The 20,742-nt window shown below is 45.4% G+C and overlaps 1 protein-coding gene across 6 annotated transcripts in view; it reads left to right on the top strand.

The window, feature by feature from the left end:
- The window catches only part of LOC109857034 (tyrosine-protein phosphatase 99A), a 186,761-nt gene that overhangs the window by 148,445 nt on the left and 17,574 nt on the right, over positions 1-20,742 (top strand). For 2 of the 6 annotated variants that reach the window (XM_020432899.1, XM_020432898.1), the window contains exons 3-5: positions 6,544-6,725; positions 15,885-16,072; positions 16,199-16,313. In XM_020432899.1, coding sequence (XP_020288488.1) covers positions 6,544-6,725; positions 15,885-16,072; positions 16,199-16,313 — 485 coding nt within the window. Of the gene's footprint in view, positions 1-6,543; positions 6,726-15,884; positions 16,073-16,198; positions 16,314-18,290; positions 18,510-18,644; positions 19,432-20,742 lie in introns of those variants that run through there. The other 4 variants (XM_020432904.1, XM_020432905.1, XM_020432903.1 and 1 more) reach the window with 4 other exon arrangements.

Genomic DNA, 20,742 nt, shown 5'->3' with positions numbered 1-20,742 from the left:
CCGGTCAGCACAAATTCCGAAAAACGCATCAACGCGCGTAATCTATGCGAAAATGTGCACGCGCGCACGCACACACACACACACACACGCATGCGCACATAGAGACTCGGTTTGCGATCGGGAATTCGGGGAAAAACGTCGGGGGATTTATCGGGATTGTACTGGCACGCACACAATAGACCGGGAATTATGAAAGACCCGGGCCGAAAGTTTTGATAGGCTCTTTCTTCTCGTGTCGGAGATGAATTTAGGTTTCCCAAAACTAAAGTTTTTCATTGTTCCATCCCGCGATCCACCTCCTCCTCCTCCTCCTTCTCCTCTTTTATATCCGTTCGACAATGGACTCCCATCCTGTCCTGTGTTATTGTAACGCATCTTTTTGATATTAATATACGCCGTCGGGGGATGCGCGCATGAAGGTTCCGCGCGACGCGTGGAAATAACAATCGGAAAAATCTCCGAGTTGGGAAACGCGTTCCGATTCTAGCGCTATTTTTAAAACAGACATAAGTATTTAATACTCGCCGGTTTTGTTTTCATAATGCATGTTGTGTGTGTGTCGCGTACAGCTTTTGTGTGGCAGTTCAAAGTTGAAAGTAAAAAGTAAAAACGTAATCAGATCGCACGTGTATTTCTGTCATAAATCAATAATTCACGCAGAAATGTGATAGAAAAAAAAAAAAAAAAACTATAATCCGTGACAAGAAGTGTGATATTCCATCCACGGTGTCGTCGATAATTCATACGTATTTATGGATTTGCGTGTTCGTTTCAGCAATAATTTATATATCTTGCTGGGAGACGAAGCTTGAGAGAAGTTTCGGGATTGAAAAGTTGGGCGCGTTGGGGACTTGCCCCTTGCTCTCTCGCTCTCTCTTTCGCGAAGTCTATCTTCATTTGCGTATCGCGCAAAGTATGTATATATATATACTCGTCTGATCGTGAAAAAGTCAAAAGAAAATCGGCGTCGCGGAATTGTTTTTCATTCGCGAGGCAAGCGACTAATTAATTGCCTCGAGTTTCTTGAAATTCGTTTCGAAGAAAGTAGTAGCTTGCGCGCACGAGCTTATTTCTTTTTTTTCTTTTTACTCGCGCCCGCGCGATACAGAAAAATCAAGGTGGAAGAACTGAAACAATCAATTACTCCGACGAGCTCCTAATAAGAAAGTTGTTTCTCTCGGCGAAATAAAAATTTCATGTGCCGCATACATTCGTCTTCTCGCGAGTGAGAGAGAGAGAGAGAGACAGAGAGACCGAATTAAGAGTCCCGCGCGGTATTTACTTTAAGTGCGCGGCTTTTCCGAAGGATGAAATCGGGAATAAAAGCGTTGCCCTCTTTTGCGCGCGCCTTTTGAGAAAATTGATGAAACACGAAAAGGGGGCGCGGAAAGAAACGCGCGAAGACGAATGACGGGAGAAAGTTTCTCTCACGGAATCGTTAAACACACCACGCGCGCGCGTATTTCGTCAGATCAGTGCCTATTAATTCGCGTGCAAAGAAACAAAAAAAACACGCGCGCCCTGCAAACCGCGCGCTTTCACGTGTAAAATGTATGTACGTTATCGAAAATTCAAACGAATTTGCCGCAGAGCGCCAATGACACGGACACGCTAATTGGATACAAGTCGATTGCCGTTTCTGCCACGTCCTCCCCGCGACGCTCTGTCCGGGGCGCAAAAATAGAACAAATAAAAAGCGTGATTGCGACAGGTCATTTTTGTATTTAATTGCTGGATCATTCCCTTATCTCGCAGTGGCAAATTGGCGATAGGGGTTTGTCGGCGGTAAATTGGTTGCGTCCTATAGAGAGGGATGTTGAACATGGCGTAACGCCGGCAGGAGGTGAACGTACCTACCGATATTGCACACACGTGCACACGCGAGCGGCGCGCACGATGAGAACGTGTACGTGTGAGTGATGTGTTGTAATGCAACGTTATTCTTCATTCTTTGCATTTATAATTCGCAGCGTCGGCTTACATTTTCCCAGTACATTTTAAACGTCAAAATGTCACGATTTCCGTCACTATTTAATATGTCGAACGTGTCTTTCTTCGTCGCGCACAAATAACGATTTTAAAAGCTTCGAAACGCAAAGCGCACGGATTAAAAAAAAACGCAATTGCGCAATGTTTCATTTATTTTTCTCCGACAGGAGAATTAAAAATTTTTAATTCCAATGATCGACTGATTAAAAACACACCGTGTGCGTAACGTGCGGGTAGACGCACGCACATTTCTCGGATAAATCCACAAATAAATATACTTAATTCGCTGCGTTGGGTGATTTATGCTGATGAAAAATAAGGAAGCAAATAAAATAAATACTTGGAAAAGCATTACGAGATAACCGCAATTCGCTGCACGTGACAAATACATTACATCTGTGTTCTGTTTGTGTGTGTATATTACGCGAATGTGTACGCACAATATACACACCGGCTGAACGAATCGACCCGACCGAAGCGCGCGCGAATGCAAACTGTAGTAATTATTCGAACCGCAGCTGCGCGGAAACTTTCCTGTAACAGATCGCGCAACGATTAATAATCTATATTAATTACTGCAAAATGCAGATATGCAATTCGAAGACGATAAAATCCTCTCCCCCTCTCCCATTCGCGCAGTCCCTCCCCAGCCGCGTCTTCGACCGCTAATTAGTCTCCGAAAATTACACCGCTCGGCACACATTTCGCGTAGGAGCTGCGCAGTAGTAATTTCATGTTTCGCCGGGATACATCGAGGGTAACTTCGCAAATTGACCGTCGCTCGGAGCGCGCCAATCCTGTTTTGACAATTTCACAGATAATTATGTCGCGCGCGCACACACGCACACACACACGTACGCGTAAGTAATACGAAGAGGAAAAAAAAAGGTATTTATATCGCGGAGAATTTAAAACGTAAAGAGAAACAAAGTAAATATACGGAAAAATAAGTTTTGCTATTACGTAGCCAGCAAGAAAAACTGTTAAATCTACTGAAATTTTTTGTTTCGCTTTTGTTGACAAAGCAACAAATTTAATAAGCTTAGCTTAAAATTTTTTGCTGGCCATATATAGTCAACTGATCTTCTTTAGCTGTTTCAGCAAAAATTTTTTTCCGCGTACTAACAGTGGAATTACCAAAACCCCGTTTGAAAATGGTGGTTTTCAGATTTCTTGCTTTAATTGAAGATGAATGATTTATTGAATTAAAATGTTGCTTTTGTTCAATTATAACTTTTATTCTAAACGAGTTAAAACATAAAAGCGTATTTGCTCTAATTGACGGATATTTGGAAAATTACAGTACACATTTTTAACTCAATTGGTAGTTTTAGTGGAAAAATATATTTGTTATATTTTACTGGCACAACACAGGCGCGCGCTACGCACACGCTGCTATTGTTTTTATTTTAACGTGTTGTACCAGTAAACTTAACCTGTCACCGCGATGACAGCTAGTATATACGTCTTACAAACCATATAATACACATGATGTACATATAAGAGATGTCAGAAATAACGTATGAAAATCAAATTCGAAAAATGAAAGAAAAAGGAAGGAGTGGAAAAACAACATGTGACTAAAGTAAGGTCACGCGACAGGAAAAGAGTAAAAAAGAGAATATTCTATATAATATTCTATATTTTATATATCTATATATATAATATGTACGACATGAATCGAGAAACACATCCTAAAAACGTCCAATCAGCGTCGAGATAAAAATGGCAACAATCAATATCGAGAAAATTGATTGTGATTATTTACACACGCTTTTTCTGGTAGAACTAGCACAACACAGGCACGCGCTACGCGCACGCTATTATTGCTTTTATTTTAACGGGTAGTGTGAGTAAACTTAACCTGTCACCACAGTGACAGCTAATATATACGTCCTACAAACAATATAATACACATGATGTACATATGAGAGATGTCAGAAATAACGCATGAAAATCAAACTCAAAAAATAAAAGAAAAAAGCGAGAATGGAAAAACAACACGTGACTAAAGTCACGTGATAGGAAGGAGTAGAAAAACATCATGTGACTAAAGTCAAGTGACAGGGACAAGAGTAAAACAGAGAATATTATATATATTATATATAATATTCTATATCTATATATATAATACACACACACACATATCTATATATATACCATAATCACGCGACTAAAGTCAGTGACCTCGCCGCGGTCACGTAACCGAGGTCAGTGATCCCCTCCCCCAAGGTCGCGCGGCCGGATCAATGACCTCCCTTCCACCACGGTCGCGCGGCCGAGGTCAGTGACCTTACGGTAGTATGTACACAAATATATATAATATACAATATAAAGTATAATATTATACTTTATATTATATACTATATATAATAAATTATATGTATAATATATATTATTTAGTGTAATTTATATATAATATAAATTACAATCACGTTACTTTAAATAGTCACGTGTTGTTTTTCTACTCTTTTCTGTCAAGTGACTTTACTTTAGTCACGTTTTTCATTTTCTCCACGTATACGACGAACTGTCAAAATCGCTTTTCTGTCATTATTTACTCTCTTGATCTTACCGATTCGATTCGATTCGACTCGACTCGACTCGATCAACTAATCGGCAACGCGGAAAAGAGAGACAACAATAGATGCGATACATTCGATATCAAAACGCGTACTTTGCGGTACACATGGATTTTTTATATAGAAGGAGAATTTCTTTCATACCGAACAAATTTTTCCCGCCGGAGAATTTTTTGGAAAGTAATCCAAGTGTTGCGTACACATTTTCGTACAAATCGATTGCCGCGCGAATTTGCTTTTTAACGCGACATATGCATTCGATGCTTCGACGTCGACGCGTCGGGACGCGGTTGCGTCGTCCCGCGAGAAAACTCGAAGAACTCTTCGCCGTACGGCTGACACATGGCTGATCGTTACCACTGAAACTCGTGTTAGTGTGTGTGCACCAGCGAGATCGCTGTTTCAAATCAATCCATCGCAATGATCTCTCGATATTCCTCTCGACGCTCCTCCTCAACGCTCCTCCAAATGGCACTCGAGACGCTCGTCCAACGTTACCGAGACACGCGCGCGTATTAGATAATATAATGGATCTTACAATTAGCGACGAACATCGCGATATCCGACGACGTGAAGCTACGGCGAAATCGATTGTGAATATCGAGAGACGCGCCGATCGCGAATGATGATCCCTCGGGGGCTCGTTAACGCGCTAAAGTAAGCGCTCATCGCTAATTGCAAAGGATTACCGCTTGCTAAGCGATAATCCTTTTGCAACACCGTTTGTTTGTCCTGTACAAAGGATACGAAAAAGTAAAACGATCGTCGTCCCACCGTGAAAACAAGTAAATATCGACTTGTCTCGCGCTTATCTACGCGTACGTTTGTGTATTTACAATTGGACATTTTTGATTATTTAAGAATAGAAATGTAGGTTTTTTTTCCTGGTAGAGAAGGCAGTGTGTGATTCTTGTTTTTTTTAGTTGGATCCAGTAATACGAAAGGGATCAGGCGCTTAAATTGTAATTACGTTAAAGAAATTAAATCACATTTTATATATAAAAGTAAATCAAATGGGTTAATTGTACAATCGCATATATATTACGAGGCAATATTGTGTCACGTCAGAATAACTAGATTATACGCAAAATGATGAGCTATTTTGCATTTAAGAGCTCGCTCCCGTAATATTCGCCCGAGGCGGTAAAAACGTCGAAATAGCAAAGAGGAAATTCGATCTCGCGATCGTTTAACTTCTCATGTTTCTTTCACGCGACGTTGAGGAAAAAGTCGACGCGACTATCGTCTTTTGTGGGATGAATTCCGAAAGCGATCTTAAAAATAGCCGAAACTGCGTTATGTTCGTAGAATTTTTCAGTCGCGTTTCCGACTCGCTGTGCGCGAAGAAGAAATTTTATTTGTTTTATTGAACCAAATTTTTTTTTTCTTTTTTCACGACGGTGTCTCACGTGCTTACTTGCGCGAAATTTTGCGTGTCTTGCGCGGAAGTATAGGTTACGCGAAGTAATTGCGCGTTTGCGAACGCGGTTAGATTACAAATTTGAATATCTTTCGCGGAAGTTTCTCTTCTCGTATGTATGTAGAACGTTCCAGCCGCGACGTTAACTCTCAAAATATTTTCCTAACGCAGTTTAAGGAAGTTTTAACGTAACTTCCACGGGAGGCGGGCGCGCGACCGCCTGTCATATTGGAGGCGAATCCGTGTCTCGTTTTCTCACAACCGACAGACGTTTTCTCGTACAAGTCACGTTAGAAAAAAAAAAGAAAAAATTGTTGCTAAAAAGTTAACTGACTTCCCGTCATTGTATTCGAGGTGGTATTTTAATTAATTGAACGCACGATCTCTGCTTTTAAGGTACCTCGTGTGCAAAGAGTCTGTCGTCGTCAATAATGTAAACGCGCGAGAGAAGAGGGCGAGGATCTGCCGAATTATCTCGACAAAAAAAAAAATAAATAAAAAAATAAATAAATAAATAAATAAATAAATAAAACACTTTTTCTTTGTTTTCAGCATCGACGAGGACGGGCCGTGGAACGCGACGAAGGAAATCATCACGCCGACCAACGACACGTTCTACACCGTCGAGAACCTGAGGCCCTTCACGGTGTACAGCTTCCGAGTGGCTGCGATAAACGCTCTGGGGCGCAGCAAGCCCAGCCAGGCGTCCTACTACATGGTAACTCTTCGCGAAAGTAAGTAAAAAACACATCCGCGCACATTCGAATTTTCGTCCGTTCGATATTCGGAGCGACATATAATATAATCGACGCGCGTGTTCTTCTGTTAGAAATGAAATGAGGAAATTAACGTCGCAGAGTTGCACACACGAGCGTGTAAACAACACACTTTATTTATTTTACAACAAGTAAAATGCATACTGTATTACACGCGTTGTATAATAATTAATTATCTATTATTACATTGCTCGTCACAAAACAATTGCCCGCAATTTCCGCGATACATATATTCGTCAATAGAGACGTGCTGCGCCAAATGTTTGCGCAAGATAATTCGTTGTATGAAAACTTGATACGCGAATTTATTGCACGTGTTAAAAATTATTAAGCGCCTGATGGATTTTAACTGTAAAACCTGGGAAATTGACGGCGCGGATCGAGTGATCGCGTCAATTACTTAATGAATAAATAAATTTCGCTCGCGCGCGAGTTTCGGTTGCGGTGCGAATGTGAACGTTCCCTCCTCGACTCTCCTCTCCCTTCTTCTTCGTCCAATTCGCTCGAAACAGAGAGTTTTCGTAGACAATATCGAGGAGACAAGCGATTATGCTGTTATTACACGGAGTTCACCTCCGAAATGAAGCTGTCGCCAATACGAAACCCCCTCTACTCTCCCCTCTCTTCACGCGGAAGCGTCGTAACAGCAGAGTTGCCTGGTTGAGGACCAATATCAGCCTCGGGCTATCCTCCTGCGCGCGTCTGCGTTTCGGGCCGATTCAATCGTTCAAATTACATCTCCCGCCGGCTATCAAAACGAAGTTCGTCGACCGCGATAACGCCGAGAAGCGTCGCGCTAAATGAAATGCTTGACACTCTCCGGTCGTTAGGGCGCCGCCGGTTCAGGGAAAGGAGGAGCACAAAGAGCGTTTCGAGCCGGAGAGGGGTGAGAGAAGGAAAGTGACGAGACTCGGTCTCGAAAAAGAGGAGAAAGTCCGAGTTTCGGGAAGAAGGGCACCGGGGAAGAGAAGGGACGAGAAAGAGAGAGAGAAAGAGACTTAAGAGAGCGCGCCGGCCAGTTGTTGGCATCCGGAGAGACGGGAAGGACCGTCCAGGGGGCGGCTAACTAAAGAGGCGCTAATTGCAGTCGACAGCCGGGAGTGCGGGACTCGAGTCGAGCCTATTCTCTTTCTTTTGTCCCCTAATTTGTCCTCTCCTCGTTTTCCGACCTCTCTTCTCTCTGACGTTCTTCATCTCGTCCGCGCCTTTTTCTCCTTCCTCTCGTCGTCGTCGGACGACGACATTCTCATCTCGTCGTCGCTCGTTCTCTCTCGCGTCACGTTGCGAGAAATAAAAGTTGAGCGTCTTCTTCTTCTTCGCGCGCTAAAGGCGAGCTCTGGCAAATTCTCGGCGTTGCGAGGTACGACTAGCAATCCCTGTGTGTGCAGTCATACATACGTGTCACGGACGACGAAGTTTGCAAACCGAGGGATCATCTCTTCTTCTCTCTCTCTCTCTCTCTCTCTCTATCTATCTATCTCTCTCTTCTTGATCTCTCGAGCAGAATCCGTTCCTTTCGACCTGGATTTCCGCTCGCGCGCGCGTCATCCTGATCGCAGGTCCCAATTACCACGTACGCGCGTCGCAAGAGAGCTCCGATTCGCGGCCCAGCGGGAATTAGATGGATAATGGAATGTAACTCGTGTCGCAAAACCCGGAACGCCGGGTTCATTTTTGTGCGCGCGAGTGAATGAGACGGATGAATAAGTAAAATGTTTTTCAAAATCCGTGACGAGAAAACCATTGCGTGGTTTTTTTATTTTATTTTATTTTATTTTATTTTATTTTAGTTTAGTTTTTTTTTGACATGCTAGCGCTCTTCGGTTCGCATCGATTACTCGTCAAGCGTCTGTCAAATATACTGCAGAAAATTGACTGTAGAAAATTGTGTGACATATGTTACATATTTAATGGGGATATTCAACGCGCTTCTTTGTGATATGTGCATATATCTGTTACGGAAAAACGTTAAAAGTTTTTTGTTCTGCCTTTTTTTTCTTTTTTTTTTTAATTATCGATTTTTGTCGGTACGTTGATCGACAGAGATTATCGCGCGGTGTATGTATTATGAAATAACGTTTCTATTCTTATTCCAAATGATTCGGTTTGGAATCTTTTGAATCTTGCTACGCGCGCGTATGTACGCGCATTAATAATTTATTTATATTATTAATTAATGCGTCAGAGAGACAGAGAGAGGAGGGAGTTTATAACAGAGACTACATTATTAACTAAATTAAATAAAATAGCATTAATAATCTGGTAATTAATAAGTTCCGGAAATTAAATTTTCGGGGGCGTTGAATATTTCGAATATTGAATCTATTGCAAAACATTCCGGTGACGTGTTTATCTTCGTGTCACAATTATCTTCATTAATATTATTTACACTATCGAATGTACACGCACATTTACTAATCATCTAACTCTTGCTCTAGCTCACCGTGTGTGTATGTGTGTGTGTGTGTGTGTGTACATATACATCTTCGCTGAATAGCCGCATCGCATTTATATATCACACATTCCTCGCAGCGGATCGACCGGGTTCATTTCCCGCATTCCGCATTCTCCGATCCCATTTCCGAGATGTTCCGCGTCGAAAAAATTGGGCCGCGATATCACGAGGAGGGGGTGGGGTTTGCGGAACTCGTCGCGGTTATATTTCGTGAGCGGAGGCGCGGACTGTGTACCGAGGCTATTAACCGCACGCGCGCAGCCTCGCCGAGGACGGCAGCTATCCGCGGTTCGTCATTGAATCTCGCGGGACGGGAATAATTATTCGGTTATCAAGACGCGCCCGTGCATAGGTCAAATCGCCTTCTCTCTCTCTCGCTCTTCCTCGTGTCGCGCGGAAATACGTCCGTGTCAATAATTAGTTCAAACACTAAACGTTGCCGCGGTGAGCGGCAGAGGCGAGAGAAAAAAATTCTATGGTAATGTCGTTTTATCGCGCGAGATTCGCACACTTCGCACCGCGTCAACCGCGTTTTTGCCGCGATGCAATTCGACCGGCTCTCACGCGTTTTGAATTAACGTTCCAGAATAATTTTTTTTTTTTTTTTTTTACGTGACCTCACGCGCGCGACACGCGGGCGTTTTCTCACGGTGATTCGACACACGCACGAGTGTCATCAGCGGCGAGCTGTCGCGCGCGCGTATCTGATATATGTTGGGAAATATAATATTATTGAACTTTTTCCTTCTCTACTCTCCCTCGACTTCCCCGGCCGGGATACACGTGCAATTTTCGCGCGCAGTATTTAAGTAACTCGATACAGTACGTAACTTTTATGCGTGTTTAAAAAAAAGGCCATTTTCACGAGGCGCGCGCGGCGATCGAAAAACGATACACATTCGTTGCGATGCCGCGCTTATTGCCAGTTGGAAACCGGCCGCGCGTGAGTGGATGAGATGTAGTCGCTCATGTACATCCGACGAGAGAAAGAGAGAGAGAGAGAGAAAAAGAGAAAGAGACAGAATCGCACATGTACTCGACGCGATACAGGAAGAAAAGAAACGAGCGATTTCTCTGCAATGTGTGTTTGAACGTAAGACAGTGAGAGAGTGACGTAAGAAACGTCCGAGCGCTGCGTTTCTTGCTATCGCTTGATCCTCCGAAACAGCGAACTTGGAATTATTTTTAATCCGCACGAAAGGGATTGTGGCTTTTTAATTAACTACGTTGGTAATCGTTTGCTGTCGGATGAGAGATTTCACGAACAAAATATCGTGTAGAAAGACAAAATTACATATTTTGCACGCTGGTTAACAAACTTGTTTCGTTTTTCTTTTTTTTTTTTTTTTTCCCCCATAATTTTTTGGGGTAAATTTCCGTTCTGTGATGGCGCATTTTGGCGCTTTATTTTTCGAGCTTAAATCCCGTAGCGACTATCCATTTTTAATTACGTGCGCGCGGTTTAGATTCTAACAGAATGCGCGCGCTTGCTGTCGCCGCCGCCGCTCGTCGAAAAACGATACCCGCCCAGCAACGATGGGGTCGGGAGGAGGGTGGTATCGGTGCGGTGGCGCGATTCGTTTCAGTTTGCAGGCGTACGAACGGAATGCGGCAGTCGATATGCCCACATCGACATCGGGGCGATCGTACGAGTGGCGAGTAATGCGTCAATATTGACAGGACCGCGTAGACACAGGTCACGTTGCGCGCGCGTTTCGCAAGCGGCGCGGCGCGGACGACCACCGGCGGAATATACGTTCGGTTCGTCGGAGCGAGGGGGACGCAGAGGGATCGTTTCAACGAACGAACGACGAACTCTCTCGGGTGGCACACTGCCACAACCCCGGAACCTCTCGGCGCGGACTCCCCACCGTCGCGCATTGGTTTATGCCACCGGATTCTAATTCGTGATTCTAATTCGCGGGTATCGGTGCGGTATAGGCCGGACGCGGAGGTATAGCGGGAACGGGCAGCGCGCGCAAAACGGCACGGGAATTCACGATGGTTCAAATGAAAGCGCCGCTCTCTCTCTTCCCGCGCACTCCCTCTTCAGATCAATAGGGCACGGACCGACGAAACTTCTCCACTACCACTTTGCTCTCTCTCTCTCTCTCTCTCTCTCTCTCTCTCTCTCTCTATCTGCGCGCGCGGTCGCCTCCAATACGTGCACCGACCGCCACCACCACCACCACCACTACTACCACTACTGCCGCTAGGTCCTCTCGTGCCCATTTCCAGACCTCGTTCGCTTCCCGCTCGCCATAAATATACAGTGCCGACCAAGCTACCAATTAGCCATCGGGACACCCGTCGGCACTGCGTCGTCCCGGCTAAGTTCATTCGCACAAGTCGGACGTTCGAAAATTGCGGGTGCCCGGTCGGAAGGTCGCGGTTCATCAGGCTTTTGTCTCGCTCTCTCACTCTTCTTCTTCTCTTTCTCTCTCTCTTTTGATGATAAAATGTGTACGTCTTTTGTCGTATCAAGAAAAATGCACATCTCCGTGGAAAGATCGTGCGAGATAATCTGCCGCGACTGCAAGAACACGATGCTCCGAATCCTATGTCGCTCGCAGTTAAATAAAAAAAATTTAATTATTTCGAAGTTCACGCGTGACTCAATTAACGTGGCGAATTGTATATTTTTGTGAAAATTTCTCAAAAACACATGAGTATTATATTCGAGGAATTTGTTGTATCAAGCGACTGGATATATCGATTGCGTCTGCACATGAAGATTATACTCAGTGACCACGCTGTTAATTCAGCGTATCGGGCAGAAGTTGGTCGGATTAACGAGCGCTTGTAATAACAACGATAAATGAAGGACTCTGAGGCTTAATCGTCGATTAGTTCAGACGAGGAATTCGCCCCTCTCCCCCCGTCCGTTAAATATGCATCACGCATTCGGTACGGTTAATTTCCACGCGGGATAAATTGAGTGCTGCCGCGCAGGCACTCCCTCCCTCCCCCCTTCTCGGTAAAATCCGGATGAAAGAACGAGGGTTCGAGCGGAAGAGGGAAAGAGAAACGGTGGGGAGGGAAAGGAGTGTGAAAAGCGACTTGCATTGTTGCCGCCGCAACATCCGATGGGGGTCGGGGGTGGTTGTCAGGGTAAGTTCATTCGCGAGAGTCGTCTCGAGAATCGGGAAAGAGCCGGTAGCTTCTGCCTGCTGTGTGAACTATTTTCGATTCCGACGGGGTTGATAAAGTAGTGGAGAAGAGGGACTCGGCAGCAGCGGCGGCGGCGGCGGATGCAATAAAGGCGCCTCTCCGCGAGTCACGTTTCGACGTAGCGATGGCACCCGTGGAATCTCTATTGCGCACAGTGACCGAAATAATTTATTTTCCGCTCTTGATATTACGTAAACGACAATACTTTGTTCCCGTTCTGGTTAAACCATGAATCGTTCTTCCCTTTTCTATCCTTTCTCTCTCTCCAGGAACGTCGAATCATCAGTCGCCGATTCTTGACGCGCGTGACAACACATTCTCGGTGCTTATTTAAGCGAGAAAAGTTCGGTGGAAAGCAGAAAGATTAAATACACACCGATGTGACGCTCTGGAGGTGGCAAACGAATACGAAATATTAAAATTTTTTAACTGGCCGCGCTGAATTTGCGTAATAAAAATTCCCTCGTTTATTATTTCGCACCGATATCTGCGGCGACTCTCTCTTTCTCTCTCTGTCTCTCTCTCTCTCTCTTTCTCTCTCTCTCTCTCTCTCTCTCTCTCTCTCTCTCGGCCTTATTTAAATTCTTGGAAAGTTTTAATATTTGCTTTATATCTGCAAATTTAAACAACCACTTGGGTAGAAATTTACATTCGCGGTTGGCTCCTAATGGATATTTCATATATATCTTCCTGATTACATTGGGACCGTGTATTAAATTTAAAAAAAAAATTATATTATATAAACAAAACAAAAAGATAATTAGAAATCAATTACGACGGCATACGCGAATCATCGAATCCGAGAGAGAGAGAGAGAGAGATTCGGGCGGCAATTTTAAAACGCTAATTTTATTCCACATGCTAAACCGTGTAGATAATGCGCTTACATCGTTTACACACAGCGCGCGCACTTTCACAGCGATACACGCCCGGGCTTTTGAGAACAATATTATAGCGACGTTTACGCGGTCGGTTTGTCACGATTAAGCGTTTCCAGCGCTTACGGCAAAATTGGTACTTCGATAATATATCACGGAAGCATAAAACCCGAGGCGCTATCGTCATAAACACGCCGACGGGCGTAATAATAAGTTAACGCAGATTTAGCGCCGGTAAAAAGTGCAACCCGCATTTATATCGCTGTGCTAAATTGCTTGGCGAAAGTAAGAGACGGAGAGAGAGGAGAGAGAGAGAGAGGGAGAAAGAGAGAGACGCTACTTCCACCTAAAAGGACTTATCGCTGTTTTTTCACTTATTTCCATTAATATCCGATATTCTCGCCGAGGTCTTATCACTACACACAAGAGATTAATAAAATCCACGATGCTACACACGCGACATTTACATAATTTTATTTTCCGTGCATTGCCGCCAATTGATACCACGTCTCTTGCACGTCCCAACAATTACGAAAAATTAATCGTAAAATCAATGATTTTGTTCTATTATCACAGAATTATTTTTCGTCGAATTGCGAGTCATTTATTCACATTTCTCTTTCGTGTTCGAACGAAACGTCGACCGACGTGAATAAATTTCAACGTCATTTAATTGAATAATTAGTAATTATTTGACTACGCGAAGAGCAGAGCGGGCGGGAACTCTTCTCCATCGTCACTTTTTCATCGTGACGTTTTCCATCGCGATACCCACGATCATCTTCGCGCAATTAACGCTCGCGCGCGCGGGCGCGCGATCGTACAATTAACGTTTTCCAGTGGCATTACCACGACGGATGGGACAGTCCCGGGTTAACTGTGCGGCGCGCGAAACGCCGCGGTATTAAATGTCTCGGTATTATTTCTGCGACAATTTCTCACTGCGAGAGAGAGAGGAGTCAGAGCCAGAGGCGTGCCGACGCGATATCGCGTTCGCGCGACAGCGCGCGGTGTTTTAGAAGTGACGCGCGGATGCTAATTATTTCGAACGGCCGTCGCTCGTCGCGCGGGATAACAACGAGCTTCAACTCTCTCTCTCTCTCTCTCTCTCTCCCTCTCTCTCTCGTGCGCATCCGTGAGCTCCCTTTCGCGCGCGATAAGGCAACTCGACCAAACAAATTACGACGGTTTTAAAATTATTACGCGACCATTTTTAACCGGGGGAGGGCTGTCCTTCCCTCTCGTTGCGACGGCAGCATCGTGGAGATTGAATGGCCCGAGCTTGTACATGGCCTCGGATGTGTGAAATGTGTCACACGTAAAGGAAACGGTGTTTAATCTCTTCCGGCGAAAATTCCTAACGGTAACGAGATGTATTTTTCATGCATCCAAAAAGGGAAAAAAGAGAGAGAGAGAGAGAGAGAGAGAGGAGGGAAGAACACACTTTCTCGTCGTCTCGCCGATTAATATTTTGTTTTTGCGTAATGATGCAAAAAAGCAGCGCGAGCGCAGTTGTTTTTTTGTTGCTCGGAGCGACGTTAAAATGCGTTGAAATTTTTTCCGCTCGCCGAGAATTTTCCCATATATATCCGATTGTTTCATCGCCCCCATATATATATGTGTATTTTTTTTTGTTTTGTTTTGCCTTTCCCCTTCTCGTAACGACGCGCAAAAATATCACTTGTCGCGCGATATATCGATACATCGCGGGATTTAGATGCGGTTTATACGCGCGCGCTAACGCGAATTAAAATACACCTTTGAAAACAATCTCCCACGAGGGATTAATAAACGATGCGTGCGCGATGGTAAACTATCGCATATATACAAAGAAATATTGTTAACGTATAGATTGTATGTGATTTCGACAAAAAATATGTATCGAGCGAGCGAAAAAACGCGGGAGAGGGAGAAAAAATATACATTCGCGCTTGGCGGCGTTCAATACGCATTTGTGTGTGTGTGTGTGTGTGTGTCCGCTGAAATTTTATATCGCGTGTTGTTCGCGCGCATATAGAAACTTGAAAATTTTCAGGAGGAGATTCCGTCAGTTTGCAAATTTATATTCGCTCGATTGTCGGTTAAATATTACGTTTTAATTTTTCTCTGTGTTTTTCTCCTCGTTCGCGCATAGGCCAACGCGCGAGGGTGTGTTTGCCCATCGATTTGCAATCACAACTATCGATTCTCGAACCTGGTCCCGCGTTTTTTGTACAGCAACTTTTTAAATATTATTTTTACAGCATACATAAGTTTTACACATACACACAGAAACGCGCGTTGTTCTTTAGAACCGTTTTCCCTTCAGCGCAAACTGATGGATCTCTATAGTGTATCTATACACAATTTTTCTCTCGAACGGCTGGATAAAGAGACCGGCAATTTCCCGGAGAAATTTCTCGAGGAAATTAAGAACTTTTTTAACGGGACTTACTGTAAAAAAAAAAAAAATTACATTTATAAAAATAAATACACGAAATACATGCGTGCTTTTGCAATAGCGACGATGTTTTTCGAATTTTGTTTTTTAAGACCGTCGTCGCTCTTTTCCCACCCAGAAACATGTCAAACATTTAACGCGCAATTTTTTTGTTTTTGTTTTTTTTTTTGCAGTACCGGAAGGAAAACCGACCATCACGGCAGCTCATAACATCTCAGCGACGTCTATTTATCTGGCATGGAAACCGCCGAGTCGCGACACCATACATGGCGAGTTCCTCGGATACCGCATAGGATATCGACGACGCGAGAAAGCGGATGAAGAAATGAAGAACATTTATATTCGCGATCCAGCCGTCGACGTGAGTAGCATTGACGTTTTTATCTCTCCGCCAATAATATGGCGTCGTGTGTTGGTTTAAGAAACATTTAAAAAAAAAAAAAAAAAAAACTAAACATATATTTTCCTTTCACATCTTTGTTTGCAGAATCATAGTATTCACAACTTGGATACCTTCACCCAGTACCTCGTGTCTCTCCAAGTGTTCAACCCGGAAGGTCACGGACCGGCTTCGACGGTAACGGTGATGACCGATGAAGGCGGTAAGTTTGAAGAACGAAGAGAAAAATTCGAGATAATTATTATAAATCGTTTTTTTTTTTTATTTTTATTTCTCTTTTATTTCGCGCGAGACGAGCAACGAGATTGCGAGCGCACAGTGGAATCACATATTGCAAAAATGGGATAACTATAAACTCGCGATCTCGAGAGTGCGTGCAGCTGGCAGATAAAGAGCGCTTGTACCCAAATACGGTAAAACAGAACGCGCGGTATCATATCGTTCGTGATAAAGCGCGCCAAGCGCGCGGTGAACGGTCGGCTTTAGCTGCTGCCGCGAGGAAAGAAATCTAGCGTTGATATATGAGAGCAAATATATTATCCGCACTCTCTACCTTTTGTATGTGCACGCGCGCGCGCGCGTAATAATATTTTATATCCAATCATAAAAACGATTTGCATTCTCTCCCCCCCTTCGGTTAGAATATATTTCATCGATACTTGTATTATTATTATTATTATTATTGCACGTCGTCGTCATATAATTCAAATCGAATTACGATCGAGCGATTTGCTTGAAAAATAAAGTATTTATTAAAATAATTTTGCAATCTCACGTGTACACACGCAAATTAAATTACAATATCGCGCGCGTAATTTTACCTTACGTATGTTATAATTACTGCAAAATTGTACGCGAGATAATGTCTGCAATACGATTATTATAATAACGTGTGCGGGATCGATTTTAAACAGTTAATTAAATGCTTTTTGTTCAAGAAATATTAAAATTTATTCGCGTCGCGCATTTGGAGAATATATCTCATTACAAAATGCGTCTCTAAACCGCGCTAAAATGATTCACGCACCGCGTTCGTCGCGTTTTGAGTCATCGTCATTAGATCGGTCCCGCTCGTCCATCGTCGACTTTCTACGATAGTGCGCTCATTGTAAGTGCCCGGAGTTGTTTCCTTCTGAAATGAGGGGAAGCCTCGTGTCTCTCACGCCGCCGCGAGGAATTCTTGATACCCGCATTCATTATGAATACCCGCGCTCTTGTGAATTTTCCGAGCGCTAAAATATTCCGTAACATTCAATGGACGATTAGCATCGCTCGAGAGTTTGTTCTATAAATTCCTCTAAGAGAGTCTCACTCTCTTTATGTGTGTGTGTGTATAAAATAATTCTACGATAAAGAGAAGGATTCAGTTTTTTTTTTATAAGCTCATTACACTGAGAGAAAAAGATAGAGAAGGAGAGAGAGGTAGGGAAGTCGCAAGATGAAGAGAAAGAGGGGACAGCTGATTCAAAGAGTCAGGAGAGAAGGAGAAGAATCCTGCTCAGGCCGGAGAGAAAGAGAGAGAGAGAGAAAGAGAGAAACGCGGAGCGGGAGAGAAACGGGAAGAAGAGGGGAGCGTGACAGCCGGCGACCGTGCGACAAAGGAAGCCCGACTATCGTAGACTTCAGGAGCGACGAAGAGGAAGAGTGAGCGAAACGTGGAAGGAGAGAAAAAGAGAGCGAAAGAGAAACGGAGAGAGAGAGAGAGAGAGAGAGAGAGAGAGAGAAAGCGGGAGCAGCTGCCAGAGCGTTTCGGTCGGCGCCGCGCCTGGTCGACGATCGATTTTCCCCGATTTTTCAGGCAGCACGCGGCAGCCGAAGCGAGAGAGAGAGAAGTGTTACGTCCGCTCTCAACGGAGCAGCGGCATATCGCGTGTGTTCCAGCCGGTTCTCCTCGTCGTCGTCATCGCCGTCCCCGTCGTCATCCGGGAAGACGCGCACGGAACAGAACACACGAACGTCATTGTGCCGTTTATACAGAGTGCGTGGTGGTTGTGTGGTGGTGTTTTGCGCGCACGTGTGTCTTGGTTCAATCCCGGCCGCACGTGAAGTCGACGACGCGCACACACAAACGACGTGCGCGCACACACGCGCAAGAAGAACCGACTCGAGGAAGAAAGTGTGCACGTGAGTGAGAGCGTGTTGTGCTTCTCGCGCGCACGCTGCGGCGTGAGTCGTGAGCGAGCGCGCGCGCCTGAGTGTGTGCAGTTTCGTGCGAAACGTGCGTGATTGTCAGTGCCCGGATATACACACAACGACAATGTGCACGAGGCGACCGGAGCGAGCACGAGCCGCGATGTAAATGTACCGCGCGCGCGCGCGCAAACGCTTAACGTCGCTTGTGTGGTGTACCTTCCAAATAGTGCGTGCAATAGTGTGAGCAAGTGAGTGCTCACGTATGGTATGTGTGTGTGTGTATGTGTGTATGTGGGGCGAGCGTACGAGTGAGTGAACGAAGCGGCGATCGGTGCAGTGCGAGTGCGCGTGTATAGTCGTCCGCATGCACGCGTCGCGCTCACGCGTACACGAGTGCAGTGACAGCGCGCGGCGGCGTTCCGCGGGTGTGAGTGTCCTGTTCGGCGGCGCGCGGAATAATCGTCGCGGAGATTCGCGTGCGAGCGAGAGAAGTGGTTGGTTTCCCCGCGAGAAGTGATCATCCCGATTTGCGGTCAGTTGCGTCGCGAGCTCGCGGAATCGGTCGTGCGAGGAGAGAGAAATCGCGAGAGATCGCCAGACTTGTCCTGGACGATCATCTCGCTGGAGCGAAGGAGATAGAGAAAGAGAGAGCGAGAGAACGGGAGGAAGAGACAGAGGGAAAGAGCGAGCGAGCGAGTGAGAGAGAGAGAGAGAGAGAAAAGGTTCACCGAGATGGCGGCGGACCGTCGATTCCAACGACGCCTCGTCCGGGTCGACTGGTGACGCCTAGTTCGGGAAATCGCGATCGTAAGGACATCGTCGTCGTCCCGAGGCGAATCTGTGCCCTGTCTGGGTGTGATCCTTTGTTCGGATCGCGCTGACTAACGAAAACTCGCTGGCCGCGCGCTGAGCTCTCGGAGCTCACCGAATCGTATTTCGGAACAGTGGGTAGAAACGACGGGGTCGAGGGGTCGATATGACGCGAGCGCGAGCGGGATGTGCACGTCAAGCGGTGCCGAAATGAAGCTAAAGTGGCGGCGCATCCGGAATGTCCTTTAATATCGGTCCGGGTTGCCAGCGCTGAGCGTCGCTACTTCCGGTTTTCGGAGATTCTTTCTTTTTGTTGTGTCTTTCCGATTCTCCGTTTGCGATTTCATTTCGTTTCGTGTTTTCGAGTGTATGAAGTGGTACGTATAAAAAGTACGGCGTGTGCTGCCGCTGATAAGCCTCCCCCCGTTCCTCGCGGGAAATCGCGGAGATTCGCCGCTCGATACCGCGCGTCGTATCGCGAGTGAATGACGGCCGAGGGAAGAGAGAAAAGGAAAAGAGAGGAGACAATTGTGATTCTTCTTTGCGAAGAAACGCGCAAAAACAACAAAGCGAGACTCGTATTCTCTTCTCGCGAGGAAAAAGTAACATTTGTTAAGCCTCTCCTCCCTTGTCTGTCGTCCTCCTCTTCCTCCTCTTTCGCCTCACGCCCGAGCGAGCTTCGCAGTGCGTCGACCTAACGCGAATCGTCATCGCGAGTACGTTCTCGCGAGTGATTTCGATTATCAAGAATTGACTAATCAATTTCGATGAGACAATTCCGCCCTGTGCCCCTGATTGTGACGCGAAACAAATCGCAGTCTCCTCCTCTCTCGTCGCTTTAATAATTTATTTGTATATCCATTTGTATTCGAGATATGATATTCTCGTCGATTTGCAATTAAAAGCGACTCGATTCCAAAAACAGTCTTCGCGTTTCCGTTACGCTCGACGGAGAAAAATAAAATACAATTAGACAGCAACAACGCTGTGAATTCACTTCGATCAGCAGGAAACATTGATAAATCGCGGTGACGCATCGATTCCGTGCGTCAAGAGCGTCGTTGAATACCAACACAAAAAAAAAAATAAAAAAAAAAAATAAAAAAATAACGCGTAGTAAATCACTGCGTCGTGTTTCCTCAACTTCCGCCGCGACTCGATTCCGCGAAAAATAAACGAGCGAGAGCGATTCGCGACGCGACAACAACGCACGACGACGACGACGACGACGACGACGACGACGACGTTGAAGGATTCGTCGTCGCGGGAGTTCGATCGGGTGAAACTCGGTGCATCCGCCGCGTGGAAACGAGCGTGACGACCGGGAGGGTGAGAGCGCGGGGAAGGCAAGAGCGGCGACGACGGATCGTTCGTGGGGTCGGTCGATCGGTCGGCTCGCTCGCTCAGTGGCAACGCACGCTCCGCTGCTCCTCTCGCAGCAAAATCGCGCTCGCGCACGATCGAGGTCAATCCGTTCCGCGCCGCCGTTTCGAATCGTCGACTCTCGACGGAACGTTCCAATTTCCACAAGCGACACTTGACGTTCTCCGTGAATGGCCCTTGCGAGCCGCGCCGCAACACGCGTCTCTCTCTTTCTCCGTTACCGGACGCGCTAAGATCGCGCTTTTCAAGCATTTGTCTCGTCTTCGCGTTTCTTCTTCACTCCTCTCCGTATAAAGCGACTAAAA

The sequence above is a fragment of the Pseudomyrmex gracilis genome, unplaced genomic scaffold (genome assembly GCF_002006095.1).
Source record: "Pseudomyrmex gracilis isolate BER0280 unplaced genomic scaffold, ASM200609v1 scaffold_141, whole genome shotgun sequence".
Classification (NCBI taxonomy): domain Eukaryota; kingdom Metazoa; phylum Arthropoda; class Insecta; order Hymenoptera; family Formicidae; genus Pseudomyrmex; species Pseudomyrmex gracilis.
Note: the sequence above shows the minus strand (reverse complement) of the source record. Positions and strands in the feature narration are given on the sequence as shown.